The following is a 16,695-nucleotide window of genomic DNA, read 5'->3' on the forward strand; positions in this document are numbered from 1 at the left end:
CTATTATATACTGGAATGGGTGTGATAAATAGAAATTCATAGCATGTTCATTTCGTAAGTTCTATGGTCGATACGCAAGAGCATGCTCTACGCATGATCAATTTCTAAAACGAAGTAAATTATTGACAAACAAGTTGATGAAACAAGAATATCAGCAGTCTCGTTTAAATTCATCATTTCGTAAGTTCTATGGTCGATAGAATGACCTTGTCAGCTAATAACATTTATCATCGAGTCAAATGCTGATTAACATTTATCAATTCTTAGTCCATTTTTAGTCCATTATTTATACACTGAATTGACGATGGATTTTTCCGTTATTTCCCGATCATGACAAGGAGCACACGGCGGGTGTGACCGGTCAGCAGGGGATGCTCACTCCTCCATGGCACCTGATCCCACCTCTGGTGTTTTTGGAGGTCCGTGTTTTCTCTGTTCCTATTTTGTATTGTTCTGTGGATTTTTAATCTTGAATATCGTTCGTAATCCCCATCATCGTTACAATGACCTTGTCAGCAAATACAGACTATCATTAAATCAGATGCTGATCTGGCGTTTTTCGTATTCTACCGTTATTTACGAAAATGCGGCGGGTGTGACCGATCGGCGGGGGATGCTCACTCCTCAATGGCACCTGATCATATCCTGTAATGTTTGAGAGGTCCTTTTTTGCTATGCTTTAAATTTAAATTGTTTAATGGACTTTTTAGCTCGAATACTATTACGTTATATCATAGAGTACAAGGCTGGACTATAATTACATTACAGTGACATCATTTAGTATTATTCTGAGCTTGACAAAGGATTTACTTAACATCGACAAGTCCGTGTAATATCAGAGACATATCTTATAGACGAAAAGAGGCTAGACATACATTAAAGTATATCCATTACTAAATTTATGTCTCCTTGAGCAATCAGGACATTGGATGCATATTATACTATTATTAAATTGACAGGAATTATCTCAGTTTTCCCATAAAAATTTATGGGAACTAATTTTGTAATTAAAGCTAAGATGAAATGAATGTCAGGTAGTTTCTCTATCGAAGTTTAGTTAAATTATGCGCCATACCTCTCTAAAAGGAGTAAAGTCTAAAATTACAGATAATTATGAATTAAAATATTCGGGTGACACTGCTTCATTGCCCTAATACTGTAATCTCATAAATTTTTCTCTTTTGGTTGTTTCCAATAGCTTTGTGCATAATGATACGTATGACTATAACTTTGATAACCGTATGAGCCAGGGCTTAGATGGTTGTTCCGTTTATGACCACGCCTTATTTGAATTATACCTCTTGATTACTTCTATATATAGAAAATAGTGGCCCATGGGCTTCTTACGTGAAAAATCCATTTGCTAAATTCGTTACTAGACAGAAATTGCAGAATTTTATGAGGATAATTCTGTTCAAAAGAGAGTGTTTGTAAGAGATTTTGTTGAAAAAGGATTTATTGTCAAAAAAAAAACCCACATATTTTTGTAGTAAACAACACTTTAATAGTGTTAATTAATTTTAAAATTTTAGAAGCCAAATATGACAACTTTCGGAAGACCGATTCGTGCAAACTTTATCAGTATTTGGGTAGGAAAACCCTGTCCAAATTACTACCAATCAATTTTGTCAATGTCTACCTTCATCTGAAGTTTACCTATTTTCCTGCCATATTTCAAATCTTTAAAATGTATATTAAAAAGTAATATAAAATTAACTGATATTTTCGATGCAATACCTTAGAAATTTTTAGACTCGCGTTTGCTTTGAACTACGACCATCTTATAAGTACTAGTTTTACCGTATTATTATTGGAATAGGTGTGATGTATATTAAACAAGGCTGAACTATGATTACATCATTATGACATCATTCAGATATTATCTTGAGCTTGACAAAGGATTTATTTAACATTGACAAGTCCTTGTGATATAAGATACATATCTAAAGCAAAACAACTGCTAGACTTACATAAGTATCACGGATCCTGTTTTAAATTCTATACATTACTGAATGTGTGTCTCCTTGAGCAATCAGGACATTGGATGCGTATCATACTGTTATTTAATTGAACTTATTTCAGTTTTCCATAAAAATTTATGATGTTTATGATGAAATGAATGTCAAGTAGTTTCTCTATCGTAACTTAAGTCAAGTTATTGGTCATATCACATAAAAGGAGAAAAGTTTAAAATTACAGATAGTTATGAATTAAAATATATTAGGTGACACGTACTGCTTCATTGCCCTTGCAGTAAAAAAATCTCATGAATTTTGCATTGCTGGTTGGCTCCGATGGCTTTATGCATAACGATACGTAACAATGACTATAATAAATTTGATATCCATATGGGCCAGTGCTAAGATGGTTGTTCTGTTTATGGCCACGCCTTATTTGTCTTACCTCTGATTTATCTCACTGTATTCAAATAAACTTTTACAATACAGATATCTTGAAAAGTAGTGACAAAGATATTAAAGATATAAATGCGTGTATAAAAATAATAATTTTTGGTTTCGTGTATGTAGATATGATTGGAATTTGAACAAGAGTCTCTTTGGGATTCTGTCAAACTTTGGGAGATTGCCATTTTTTTAACCCCCTTTAGTTTTTGAAAATAAGCAAAACATGCATATCCCTTTTGTTTAAAACTGATAAAAACCCCATCAAGGAACTAAAATTATATATTATAATAAAAACCGGGAGCGAAGGAAGCTACATATTTGTTGATTTCCGATAAAGCAGGAAGAAAGCGACACGAGCTATGTTCCCAAGGATGTGCAGATGCTATATAATATGCACTTCCTCGGTAGATTTTTGAACGTCTTATCCGCATAAGCTCAATTATATGATTTCCCATCTTACGCCTGTGTACTACCGATAACATTGTATTATAATTTTCCCTCTTTCAATAAATTTCCTTCTGGAACAAGCCAACGTGACTATATTGAGCAAATATACCTATACTGCGTATCTGGCGCTTCTTGTTGGGAACGTATCACGGATCGCGGTATTTAATTCTGAGTAGATGACAGAGGTGAGCGGACGCGCTGTAAAAGGTGCGGTGGACTAAGGACTTATTTCGTATAATTCGTAAGTAAATTGAATTCTTATTACATTGGTTAAGCCTGAAAAACAACATTTCCTTCTTTGTCTGTGCTTGTTTTCAAAGGAAAGCAGAAATATACCTGATACTACACAATGCGTGAAATGACGCGTTGCCTGATACCAAAGATTAATTAAAAAAGATCCGATAAAACTACTGGTTGATCAGTTTTAAAACAACAAATTAATGGATCAGATTGCCACCAAAATATTCCACTATATAGGTTAAATCTACGCTTAATAATTATATAATCGTTAGTATTTTTGAGAAATATAGTAAGTTCATTGTCCCTAAATAAACTGTGTCTTTGTAGAAAGCTGCAGTTTCTTCTGAATTTTCTTGCCCAAATACGTTTCACTAAAGAACAAAGAGAATCTAAATGAATTGGTAGTCCTGTTTAATTTTTATGGAAACATTTATTGAATACGGGAAATCCTGTTGAGAAATTTCTATTGAGGGATTTTTTTTGGTCAATTTTTTTTCTATACTAGGGGTTGTTCGGGAATTTTGTGGGATAGGTTGGTTGTCTTCCTCCGGTCGAGAAGGGTCTCTTTGTCCACACATGCTGTAAGAATGAAATGGCTCATTGGCAATGTAAATAAACATTGACGCTTCAATTATCTTCTCTAAAACTTGGACAATTAGCATAAACATGTAAACAATCAATACGGCGAACAATATAACCAAATATAACCTCATGATACACACACTATATTACTGTCCACTGATTCCATGAAGTAATTGGTGTTTTTGTCCCTATTTAAAGATGATAAAAAAATCTCCTCCTCTCTCTTCTTCCCTCTCCAGAATCAATTAAGTTACCTCGGGTAACTTTCACGTAATTTGAAATATGAAGAGCATCTGTTCCCATTCAAAACTTATAGGAAATCGATTTCTCTGTTACTCAACTCGGGTATTAAATTAATTATTATAAATCACGACCTTGTCAGTGCCACAGGTATATGAAAATAAGCTATATTACATCACGATTCCTCATCGAAAAAAAAAATACATGTACAATGTATAGAAAAAAAAGAAACACCAGTTTGTACTTCCAGTAAATGGCCCTGTAATACCTTGAAACATTACAACCCAGTTAATCTGAAGGGCGTTCACAGGACATTAAAATGCACATGTTTTGAGACTGGCTTTCACTTTTAAGAAAGAGATATATCTCTGAAAGAAAATGTTTTTCAAGAGATACATTTTTTTTAAAAAAGAACATGGTCGAATTTCCCCGTATGTATTGCAGTTTGTTTAAATAAGAAGAAGCAAAACGGACTCCATGTTTTTCTGATATGGCTAAGTAATGTCGTTATAGGATTTTAAATATAATAGAGGGTGTGACAGGATTTAAGATGGCTCTTTTAATACTTGCGCTCTTTATTGGAGCTATGGCTGGCTGACCAGGGTGCACAGACTGGAGTACAGGTGACCGAGGTCAACAAATGGCCAAAAGCACTGTCACGATTTAAATGAATTAAACAGGAAAAATTACATATAAATGTTATTTATTTAAAAAAGAAGAAAACGAGGAAGAGTTCTACCCGTGACCTGGTTATATGCTTGTAAGTGAAGTACTTAATGATATAGTACTAAAAAGAGGAAAAGGTTATTTAATGCACAGTCATTTTTACCAAGAAATCCGGATAGGGTTCAAACAATTATGGTGAATTTCCAACATAAACTGCTACCTTTCATTAAAAAAATTATAAAAGGGAAGTACATTTATTGTTTTATCTACTTGAAGATACAGATGACATCTTTCTTCCAAAAACAGAAGTTTTCTTGACTTTAACATGCATGCGTTATTAGCTATGCTTACCCATGAAGTCATTTAATTATAGCTTGAGATATTGTAAAAATCTTTACACTCTGTGTTCGATGCTTTAATTAAACTGAGGTACATGTAGTCTTTATGGGTGCAGCGTAGTCAGATAACTCAAGTACACCCAGATAATCTATCTGAAAAAAAAAATGCAGTCTTGATAAAGCTTGCCCAAAGGTCCAAAAACAAGATAGTGATTCTTTGAAAGGTTCATCACGATTTTTGAAATGATACACTGAATGCGTTTTTGACAATTTGTTGTGGTTCATCAACCTGTGTGATATTAAATTGAAGCAGCCCTTTGGTTTGAGAGTATCGAGTGAACACGTAAGAAGGCACTATGTCCCCAGATACTATCTCGGTGGGACAAATATTTGAGTACATAGGCTTGGCATCGAAGACTAACCCGGTCATTCAAATTATCACGTATTCGGGATCATCAAAAACCCCTAATCTTACAGGCCTTTCATACGCCGTGAATTGTATGTTGCGAAATCTAAGCAGACTATTTCTTAGATTAATTAAGTTTACAATAAACCTTTTTACCTACGTAGTTAGCTATTTTTGTGTGTATACAACGATACTGTTGATTAATTCGTTTGCCAGATAAGGACGTTTTATCCGTGTACATTGATTGCGGTGACACAGTATATACACCTCCCCTATGAATTAAAAAATCCCCAGCTGTTCTCTTTAGGATCCTCCCCGGGATTCAATGGAGCTACCCCCTTGTCTGTAGGTCCATCAATAAGTGCCTGTTGAATAGTGTGGTTGTTATAATGAATGACCAGAATATTTTTTTTCTTTATTAATTTAAAAATGCATTCCAACTAAATTTACTATACTCAGAGTATGAAGAATAGGTTAAAATTATATAAAGGTACATTAACTGATATACTAGTGTTCTAGTTTTACCGTTACTAAGTTACCCTTATAAATAATTCTGGTTAGTTTTATTCAAATGAATCATAAGGGACTATCCAGTATTACGCTGGACGCAATAGGATATGGATGTGAAAAAATGTTAAATAAGAAACAGGAACGGATTATTGTGGTTTGATCTGCTAGACTGGACGCGGTGTGAATAGAGTAGAGGGCGGGGGTGAAACTGGTTCATTAAACATTGGAGTAGCAAAAAAAAGGTAGGCTTACAGGACAAAACATTTCTACAAATAACAACGTGGTTAATAATGTAGATTTTCAATGTAAGGACATTTTTTAGGGGTTGCAAGATTCATTTAATATTTACACCAAATGAATATGACGAAGGGTAGGTTTATTAAGGATATCTCGAGGGGTTTAGTGCAATAAGGCTTCTAAAATGTCATATTTAACGTATAGAGTCTAACATTTCTTGCGAGGGATTATTAGAGAAAAATGGGCGTGAGATTAAAGGTGAAATTGCTGTATATTGTAAGTGTTTGTCAACGGAGTGATAAAAGCATTCATAAATGACCAGTCGGTGGACAGACCATGTTTACACGACATTTTAAATCTTCATAATAGCATTCATTGCACCCCCTTTATATTCAACACTGGTCAACATATTTCTACCTGCTGTGTCGGAAAAGAATCGATAATTGTGATTTTGCATCGACGTTAGTCAATATTGTTCTAAAGAACACCCGATTCTGACAATTATTTAAACATTTTCCTGTCATCAAAATACATATATTTTACGCTATTTGTCTAGATAGTAGCGAGTTAGAAGTGTTTCACGAGGCCAACCAGCAATATATTTGGTATCATGCATATTACAGTCCATACATGTGCAAGTATAATAGTTGCATTGATTTGGAATGGGATAACAAAACCAAACCAAACCAAAACAAAAAAAAAATTATCAATGATAAGTTTTTGTTTGTCAGTATGACTTGAACGAGTCAAAAAATGATAATTGATCATGAATCTATTCTCATGATCAAACGTTGTTTTTTTTACGTCTGCATCCAGGTGAATAGAGATTTTAAGAGATTTCAGGAATATAATCGATATAAAGAACCTATAGTTTTCTACGTCACGGTAAACAGGTTAGGTCATTTTAATATTGTCCCCTAGATAACAGGTAACATTGTCTAACACGAAGGCAGTATTGCGATTTCTTAGGCGTATATATAAACATAGAATTTTATAGGTTTTCTTATTTTCAATGAATTTTTAACCCACAAGAAAACGGATTATAACCATATCTGACAAGAATGTGTAAAACATTTATTTTTAGAGCTGGTTGAAAACTTTTATTGTTACACAATTAGTAGAACTGACCGACGGCTTTTAAGGACACTGAAACTTAAAGTGGTCAGTTACTTGGTCAGTTCTTTCACCTTGTTAGTGGTTCGTTATTCTTGCTTATTTTCACTAAGACTATTAGCAAAATTCTCTGCCTGTACTTTTGAAAAAAAAAAATGCTGATTAAAAGAAATTACGATGGTCATCTATAATTGATGTATAAAACACTACCCTTTATTGCAAATGAAATTGATTATCTATAAAATATTTTATTATTTTATGATATTTTGTCCTATCTTTACATATTTTGATATATAAAACCTATCTACTATATTGCACATGACATTGATTTTTAATGAAATATTTTATTACTTTATGATATATAATCTGACCTATTTTTACTTATATTGCCCCAGCACATGTCATTCCATGGGTCCATTAGAGTATAATATTTTTCGCATTGATTTAAAGACTATTCTACTCAGGTCATTATTTGATCTAAATGACTACCTCCCATAGAGAACAGGGTTTGATAACGGCCGAATCTGGCCTCTTATTTGACGTTAAAGTAAGAAAACAGTTAAAACTGTGATAGGTTGTAGATAGGAACTTAAAATGATGCTTGTTTTAAAACCAGCAGTTATTTTTGAGTAGAAGCCTACAAGGAGGTCACAAGAAGGTGCAGAAATCAGACATTTTCCCGAATTTCCTCAATTCTGATGGAATTTCGTCAAATTTGAGATACTTTTGATTTCACTTCGGGAAACATTGAGTACAAGCTTGCTTATCTGATATTTTTACTCAGAAGATTGTATCTTTTTATTTTCATACATAAGATGTATCTGATACTAGTGTATGGTTTATAAATTTGGAAGATAGGCAAGCTTGTTCTCTTTGTTTCTGAAATAAAATGCACTGCAATATCGACGAATTTGCATTAAAATGAGAAAATTCGGAAATTGACATATTTTATGACCTTCCTGTGACTTCTGTGTATACCTTAACTTAGAGCCAATATTCATTCTGTGACAGTTATGATATTATTGATATATTACTGCATTATTCTAAAGAACATCCCAAACCAGGGTCCTAAAAGGGGTCTTATCCTAGCTGGTCCTTTGTAAAACACATATCAGGTATATAGTATGACGTGAACCGTGACGGGACCTTTCATACCAGGATGTTGTATGTGTCACTGACCTATATATCCTGTTGTTCACTGTATCATTTGAAGTGTATATTTCCTAACTGTTGCGCATCCTTGATGTCAAGATGTCATTTTTTGTTTACTTTGTTTGATGTCTCGAAGAAGAAAATATTTCCGCAATTTTCGCATAGTTATGCGAATGTCATGTAAATTTTGAATTTACTGGGTGGTAGTAAATTCAAAATTTACAACAGGACAGCAAAATTTGTATTTACTGTCACCGGATATATTCAAAATTTACAAATAGCACGAAATTTAACCCCCTGTCTCCATTATTGTTCGTGAAGAAATGAATTTTCAATTTTGAAAAATTAATTATTTAAAGATATTCGATGGGTGATATAGACATTATTTTTTCGTTTATTAAGGATATATTTAATGACCTGAGCAGAAAATTTCTCAACACATTGAATGCGTAGAAGAATCTCTGTTACATAACAAGTAACTGAAAAATTACTCTGTAACCGGTGGTTCCAGCAACGACATGGAATCGGACGCCTGGGAGGGCAATGTCGTGTTTTAAATTTCAAGTGATTACATCTATAAATAAAAAAAGATATCTTTACTTATAGATTACAACCAGCATGCAGAGTTGTTTAACATTACTTGAAATTGTGTATTTGCGTCCTTTGAAGTTAGCTTGGTCCCGTGCTTGCACTCAGTGCTTTTTAACAATGACCATTTTGATTAGAGATCGAACAGACCAGGGTATTATAACCGTGGCAACCAAAGCTTGTCTGTGAACTTTTACAGGTGCCTCTGTACCTCAGTGACTTTTGATACATTTTTAACCGGTTCGGTTTTAGGTCACTGATTATCCCAAAGCGTCTGTGAGAGAAAGAATGAAGTACACGAAAATTACCAAGCACAGTTCTAGGTAAGGCCTACTTTGTCAATGGAAAAAGAATTTATCCACAGATTAAAATAAAATTACATGTACACATGTATCATAAAAAACAAAAGCAAAACATTCAATTAAAGTAAGAAATGTAACCATTCATTTTTTTTTCACCTGATGAAAATTAATTGACAAAAAAATGAATGAACTGTTCTTTTATAATGGAGTGTATTTTTCAGGAATTCGCTTACTTCCTGTTTCACCAGAAGACTTCAGGTCCCAATATGGAAGCTGTTTCTTTACTTTGCTATGACAACTGTCGTAGTTTTTATGCTGCAAATGCATCAGTCGCAAATACCACCGGAAGTTACAACCTTAAGTCCGACAACCACAAAGACGACTCCAAAACCAAAAATAGAGACAACAGAAATTGACATCCTTAAATTCTATAATAAATCATCATACAACTTTACACGTTTTCTCACTCATCCATATGATATTGATTTTGTGACATTTGTTAACAAAGTAGAGGAAGGGAAAAGTTTTAACCTGAAACCCATTAACGTAAATTCTTTTGTGTATGTGACGAACCCCACCACCAAGTGTACAAATCCGCCCTTAAAAAGGAGTGCGAACGTAAGTGTTTTAATACTCATAAAGAGCGAACCAGATAATTTTCATCTTCGTCAGACGATACGATGGAACTGGGAAGCCCAAAAACAATATCATGACTATATAAGAATTGTGTTTCTTTTGGGAGTTTCCTCTAACCCGGAAGATAAAAATACGGATGTGTTGGTGGAGCATGCGCGTTACAATGATATTGTACAACAGAATTTCATTGACAAATATAGAAATTTGACCCATAAAACTGTGATGGGCTACAAATGGGCTGTGCAATATTGTTCTGAAGCGTCGCACGTTCTTATTCAGGACGATGATTATCATTTTAATGTGAAAAATTTGGACAGCTATATCAAAAAACATAAAGACCCAAATTCAATTTTCGCGGGAATTCTTCGATTGAAATCACCAACTGTACGAAGACCAACAAGTAAATATTTTGTGGGCAAAGACGTTTATGCACATGATATCTATCCACCATTTTTAGTTGGAAATAGTTACATTGTTAGTATGTATTTTGCCAAAAGAATTGTGACAATTATTCCATTTGTGAAGAGTGTACCCATGGCGGACACATACATAGGTGTTCTTGCAATGAAGTTAGACATTACTCTGAATAACGAGCCGAGCTTCACGATCAAAAACTGTAATAGTCTAGATAAAGTCATATCCTGTAGAGGTTATACATCAACAAATGAAATTCTAAAGGACTGGAAAAACTTTGTCAATCGAGCTATTCTAAAAGTTAACATAAATCTGTAGTAATGTTAATTAATGTTATAACTTGCCACGTTTAAACTGCCACTGAATATTATAATTAATGAAATATGTATATAATACCTTGTCAGATTGCAAGAAATGTATAATTTTCTATTATTATATTGTACCACTTTGTTGTTCTCACCTATATTTACCAATACAGATGTTTAATTTTACCAAAAGTTTTAATCTCTATTCTTTGTTGACGTTAGTTTCCTTAATCAGTTTTTTTTTTTAGGAATTTCATCTAAATTTCTAGCAAAAATCAGCATGTTATTTCCCATTGTGCAATTTAAAAACTCGACATTAATTTTGTACTGATTTATCTAGATCGTCACATCTTTGGAAGTTATAAAATAGGTCAATACGAATTATCAAACCAGGTATGCGTCTGTTACGACGGCGTATTCGTGCCATTTAAACAATGTAAAAATATTTTTTTAAATCGTTTGTACGATTTAATAAATCGTTTGTACGATTTAATAAATCGTTTGTACGATTTAGTAAATCGTTTGTTCGATTTAGTAAATCGTTTGTACGATTTAATAAATCGTTTGTACAATTTAGTAAATCGTTTGTACGATTTAATAAATCGTTTGTACAATTTAAAATCGTTTGTACGATTTAATCTAGTAAATCGTACAAACGATTTATTAAATCGTACAAACGATTTATTAAATCGTACGAACGATTTACTAAATTGTACAAACGATTTGTTAAATCGTACAAACGATTTAGTAAATCGTACAAACGATTTAGTAAATCGTACAAACGATTTAGTAAATCGTACAAACGATTTTGTAAATCGTACAAACGATTTACTAAATCGTACAAACGATTTAATAAAAAATTTCTACATTGTTAAAATGGCACGAATACGCCGTCGTAGTCTGTGGTCCAAGTAATCTATGTTTATTTAAATACTATTTTAGTTATGTTTTAACCAAACATTTAACGCAATGAATAATGAATCATTCAAGAATATCAGATCAAAGCAACCTTGCTTAATTTGTTTATGCCAAATGTGCATATATTAATATCAAATGACATCGTTGACTGTAAATACATGTATATAAAAACAACTACATGTAGTATAATAATAAAATGACTTTACTAATTTTTTAAAGAAAGTGCAATAACAAATAATTTTAAATCTGCTCATAGTATTCAAGGTTGACACAGTTAAAGGAGTACGAGTATGTGTTATTGGACGAATTCGTCTCTTTGTCACAAAATTGCATGGTGGTCAAAGAAAGAGACCTAGGTTAATTGGCTGTAGAGTTGAATAACCAAAGGTGAAAAGGACATTTTTACCTCACAGACAGAAAAACATTCAGTTTCATACATTATGCATTGGTGCTACACGAACACAAAACGATGGAATGTTTTAATGAAGGAAAGTGATGAGTGTTTTTTATTGATGAAACAATACAAGTAAACCAATTCATACTTTTGAAAATATTGCTGCTTTACGATTTCTCAAGGGGTTGTGGTATTATATTTTTCTTTGTCTACATTTGTTATTATGAAATTGCATCATAAATTTATACAACATGCATACTATGCATGTACATACATTTCTTTTCTTTAAAATAGGTAACGGTTTACGTTTTTTAAACTCCATTTACAAGCAGGTGTGATCCAACGTGATCTCCTGCTGAAAATTGTTGTATTACTAGTATTCTTTAAAGACATGACAGGTCTTAAAATTAAGAAATGTCAAAGATAAAGTAAACCTTTCCAGGCAATTGGGTCGAAATCATAATGATTTAACTGACAGTAATTTTAATGCCTTTAAATAACATGTAAAATCTTGCAGAAATCACATATTTAAATATTATTTAAATCAGAGATGGCTTTTTGTGCATCTACCATGCAATTTTGATTCTAAGAACGTTCGTCGCTTTCTGTTTTCAATTCAAAATTGACTTACTACAATAATAAACTTGAATGGTCTAGGCATTTTAGCTTTTAGTGTATACATTAGAACTGTAGCGTTAATACGGTATTATATATTTGTCTTAGACCATAACCGGGTAATGACCAAAGTCAAGGACAAACCATAACGCTACAGTTCTGCAGCTACTATTAGTGTTGTAGGGAAATAACAAAATAACTAGATTACTGGGATAAAACGCAGGTGGGTTTTGTTGATTTTAATACGGTAAAGCAGTTCATTCCAGTTGGAAATCACAACGTGTGAAAGTTCCGGGCATGTTTTCAATTACCCAGAAATGATCCTTTGGATTCACCAAAGTATGATATCGAATTATCTTACAAAGATATACGAGCATCAATATTTGAAAAGGCTCATCGTAAGATCAATAAAAAACACTGATATTGTTTAAAGCTTTTTTTTTTTCTTATTGTGAAGATAATTTAATTTGCAGAAGTAGGGCGATTCAAGATAACAAGGATTTCAAAAAAAAAAAAAAAAAGAAAAGAAAGAAAAGAAAAAAAAAGAAAAGAAAAACTATGGCACCGAGAACTCTGTTTTTCCCTGTCTGTATAAATGAATAAGCAAGTGTCTAATTGACCTCCTTATATACTATGCATAGAATATCCCCCTTTCTTGTGTGTCCTTTCTTTCAGAGTTTTGGAATTTTTCGGATGAAAATGATAGTCTTTATGAGGTTTGAGCACGTAGGCTTTACAAATATCGGTAAATTGCTGAAGGTTGCATTACCTCGTACTTAGACAAACAATGCAGAGCGCTCCGTGTCACATCTTGTTTGTGCTGCACAGTTTGAGAATTTGAGCTGAGGTTAATAAAAGAACGGATTTACCTTATATGTACAGAAATTTAAAACCCGGTGGTATCGTCTGAGAAGAACGCATTGCAGGAAATTGTAAAAATCTTGAACCGTATCTCAGAACGTGGAAGACCAAAGGATTTTAGAACAAGAAAAATTCCAATGAATCTCTTGTGTAGACAAGGGGTCCCTAAAAATGGCCTCTCATCATTTTGTTTGGTTGGTTGTGAAATTTGAACAAAGCTTATGTGAAAACATTTATTTTATATTTCTTGAATTTCAAACCAAGGCCCTACTTTTCTTGAAAATAACGCAGTGTTTTGTTTGCATGAATTTGTCTTTATTTATTCAGCAAATTTTATCATAATTACATAATCCCAGTCTCAAAATTATTAGTACTGTAGAATTAAACATTTAGTTTATTCAACACTTTAAAAATTATGCAATAAATCACTTTCGCTTTCGCAAGTCTGCAATGCGACGAAAGTCTATATATCAGCTCCAAAGCATTCTCTCCTTTCCAAGAATGATGCAAAATTAACAGTTTTACTTCATAAAAAAATTAAATTTATCTTTTAAATTTGAGGAGTAAAATTCAATAACGTATAAGGAATGATTGTTATATTTATGGTAAAGAATGTCAGAGCTGTAAATTTAGAAATTCCTTCATTTGACTATTTTGCATTTTCCATGACATGTTTACGATCCCCTTCTTTTTCTCTTACAGTTAACAATGCGGCGCCGGTGGAAGTATGCGCTGTGTCGTCTGCCCGTGATTCTGAGCCTATCAGCTCCACCATTTTTAGTGTTCATCTTCACCTTATTATTTAACCAACAACCGGAAGTTCAGATAATTCTTGAGAAAAAGGAGATTACTAAAGCACCGCAGCTATTACAGAATTATACGAATAATCCTTACAATATATCACATCCTTATAACGTGAACTTTGAAGAATTACTCGTGTTGAAGGAAAGTGGACAAAGCATTCCATTAAAACCTCTTAATCGCCATCCATATAAATACATTTTGAATCCCTCCAATATTTGTCAGGAACCTCCTCCTCAGAATAACTCCTTGTTTGTGTTAATACTCATCAAAAGTGCGCCAGATAATTTTCACTTGAGACAGACTCTACGAATGTCCATGGAGAAGAATCCCATTGAAAAAGGATATGTTCGAATTGTATTCTTGATGGGTACTTCAAAAAAAGAATTGAATAAGAACACCATGGTTGAAAATGCAATGTACGGAGATCTTGTTCAACAGGATTTTGTAGATTCGTATAAGAATTTGACTATTAAGACTGTCATGGGATATAACTGGGCTGTAGAATATTGCCCGAATGCTACTCACATTCTGTACAAGGATGATGACTTTCATTTTAATGTCAAAAATCTTCTTAAATTTCTAGGATCTCATGAACATCCTCAGTCTTTATTAGTGGGATATAGAGTAGACAAAGCGCCCGTTATGCGCCACCCAGCAAGTCCACATTTTGTGAGGAAAGAAGATTATCCAAATAGAATCTATCCGCCATATTTAGCAGGAGGTGCTTATGTTGTTAGCATGGATGTTGCGCAAAGATTTGTGATAGCGTTTCCATATGTGAAATACATTACAGTGGACGATTCATACATTGGGATAGTTGCAATGAAACTCAATATTCTTCCACAGATGAACAATGTCTTGTTTTCCTTCAAGGATTGCAAAGACCTAGACTCCAAAGTGATAGCTTGCAGGGGTTATACATCTCACAAAGAAATATTTTCTGCATGGAAAACGTTTGTGAAACAATTTTTAGCCAAATTTTACATTTGATCCATTGGATCCTTAGAAGAATTATGGGGATAAAAATTTCCTAGATTTGATTTTGATTCATAGAAGATATATAAAGTGGAAAAAATACTATAAATTTTGGTCGAATTTGATAAAGTGTATATTCTATGTCTATAAAATTGAATATAAATAACTTTTTAAACAAAGAAAAGGCAAATTATTAGCCTAACATCAAGCAATGTGACCCAACAGGATCATGGCAGGATTTTAAATTTACGACGAAATTCGAAACACTTTATTATTGGAAAATTCTCATCTTTCTTTCACACTGTTAATGAATATTTAATATTTTACTGGAAACGCTCAATATAACACATTTAGTATTTATTTTGGCATTAATTCATATTTACATAGAATATGATTTGTGAAGCCCGGTTAAGAATGTAATATTTACACCCACTAAATATTATCTCTATTTCGTATGAAAAGTGTTGTTGTTTATCAATCATGCAGTAAACTTCGCCAAGCGATTTCTTGAGTATCAATGAAACATATATACATGATGTACATTTACATTTCAATAATATATTATTCAACGTATTTACATATTTACTTTTACTTTTTTATTATTATTATTATTTTATACAGATATAAACAATAAAATGTCTTTTTAATGCTGGTAAGGGAATTACCGTTACTATTGCAGAAAATAATGCATTTACAATCCGCGTAAAGTATTTTTCTGCAACATTAATTCCTGTTCTAACAACCTAATGAAAAAAAAATTGTTTATATAAACGAAAAGGACAACTGTATTCCAGGCCCAGATAATTGATATTCAGTCTAATCGTATTCATAGTAAACTAAATAGCGTTTTTTATGCCCCAGGATCGAAAGATCCCGGGGATATATTGTTTTTGTCCTGTCTATTTGTCTCTCTGTCTGTCAACGTTAACCTAGTCCATAACTATTGAATGGGTGGGGCTATGGCTTTCATATTTTACAGGTGTATTCCTTGTGACAAGGGCTTTCTTTGGGTACAACCAAATTTGACCTTGGATTTTGTCCTAATTTTACAAAAAAATACCACACTTTAACGTTGGTCATAACTTTTGAACATGAAGCTAGGGCGTTCATCCTTTACATGTATATTGATTGTGACAAGACCTTTCAGCTGGTGTAAATATTCTTGACCTTGACCTAGGTGTTTGACCCAATTTTTCAAAACTTTAACCTTGATCATAACTTTTGAATAGTTAGAACTAGGACTTTCATATTTCACAGGTATATTCCTTGTAACAAGACCTTCCTTTGAGTACCAACACTTTTGGCCTTTTGACCTTGACCTTTGGAGGTTGACATGCATTTGAAAGAATTCAACCCTCGCCATAATCTGCCATACGGGGGCATTAGTGTTTCACAAACATCTTGTTTTCATTCCCCCCCCCCCCCCCCGTGACTCCTAGTAGCGATGCCTCAAAATCCTTGACGTCATGGAGCCAGCTTAAGTTTTTCATAAAATTACTCGACATTGTTCAGAAATGAGATTCAAATGTGATCTGCAGTGTTCTGGA

At 33.1% G+C, this 16,695-nt stretch overlaps 1 protein-coding gene across 2 annotated transcripts; it reads left to right on the forward strand.

The window, feature by feature from the left end:
* Positions 1–2,722: 2,722 nt before the first annotated feature.
* Positions 2,723–15,721, forward strand: LOC134283728 (UDP-GalNAc:beta-1,3-N-acetylgalactosaminyltransferase 1-like). Of its 2 annotated transcripts, XM_062766202.1 has the most exons (3): positions 2,723–3,093; positions 9,177–9,247; positions 9,448–10,789. In XM_062766202.1, the coding sequence occupies exons 2-3, from the start codon at positions 9,213–9,215 to the stop codon at positions 10,592–10,594; spliced, it is 1,182 nt and encodes a 393-aa protein (XP_062622186.1). In that variant the 5' UTR covers positions 2,723–3,093; positions 9,177–9,212; the 3' UTR covers positions 10,595–10,789. The 2 variants fall into 2 exon arrangements, with proteins under 2 accessions (XP_062622186.1, XP_062622187.1); XM_062766203.1 differs by lacking the exons at positions 9,177–9,247; positions 9,448–10,789 and adding an exon at positions 14,072–15,721 and having other exon boundaries at positions 2,737–3,093.
* The last annotated feature ends 974 nt before the right edge of the window (positions 15,722–16,695 follow it).

The sequence above is a fragment of the Saccostrea cucullata genome, unplaced genomic scaffold (assembly GCF_032062105.1).
Source record: "Saccostrea cucullata isolate Sc308-1 unplaced genomic scaffold, CSIRO_AGI_Scuc_v1 ctg451, whole genome shotgun sequence".
NCBI classification, from domain to species: domain Eukaryota; kingdom Metazoa; phylum Mollusca; class Bivalvia; order Ostreida; family Ostreidae; genus Saccostrea; species Saccostrea cuccullata.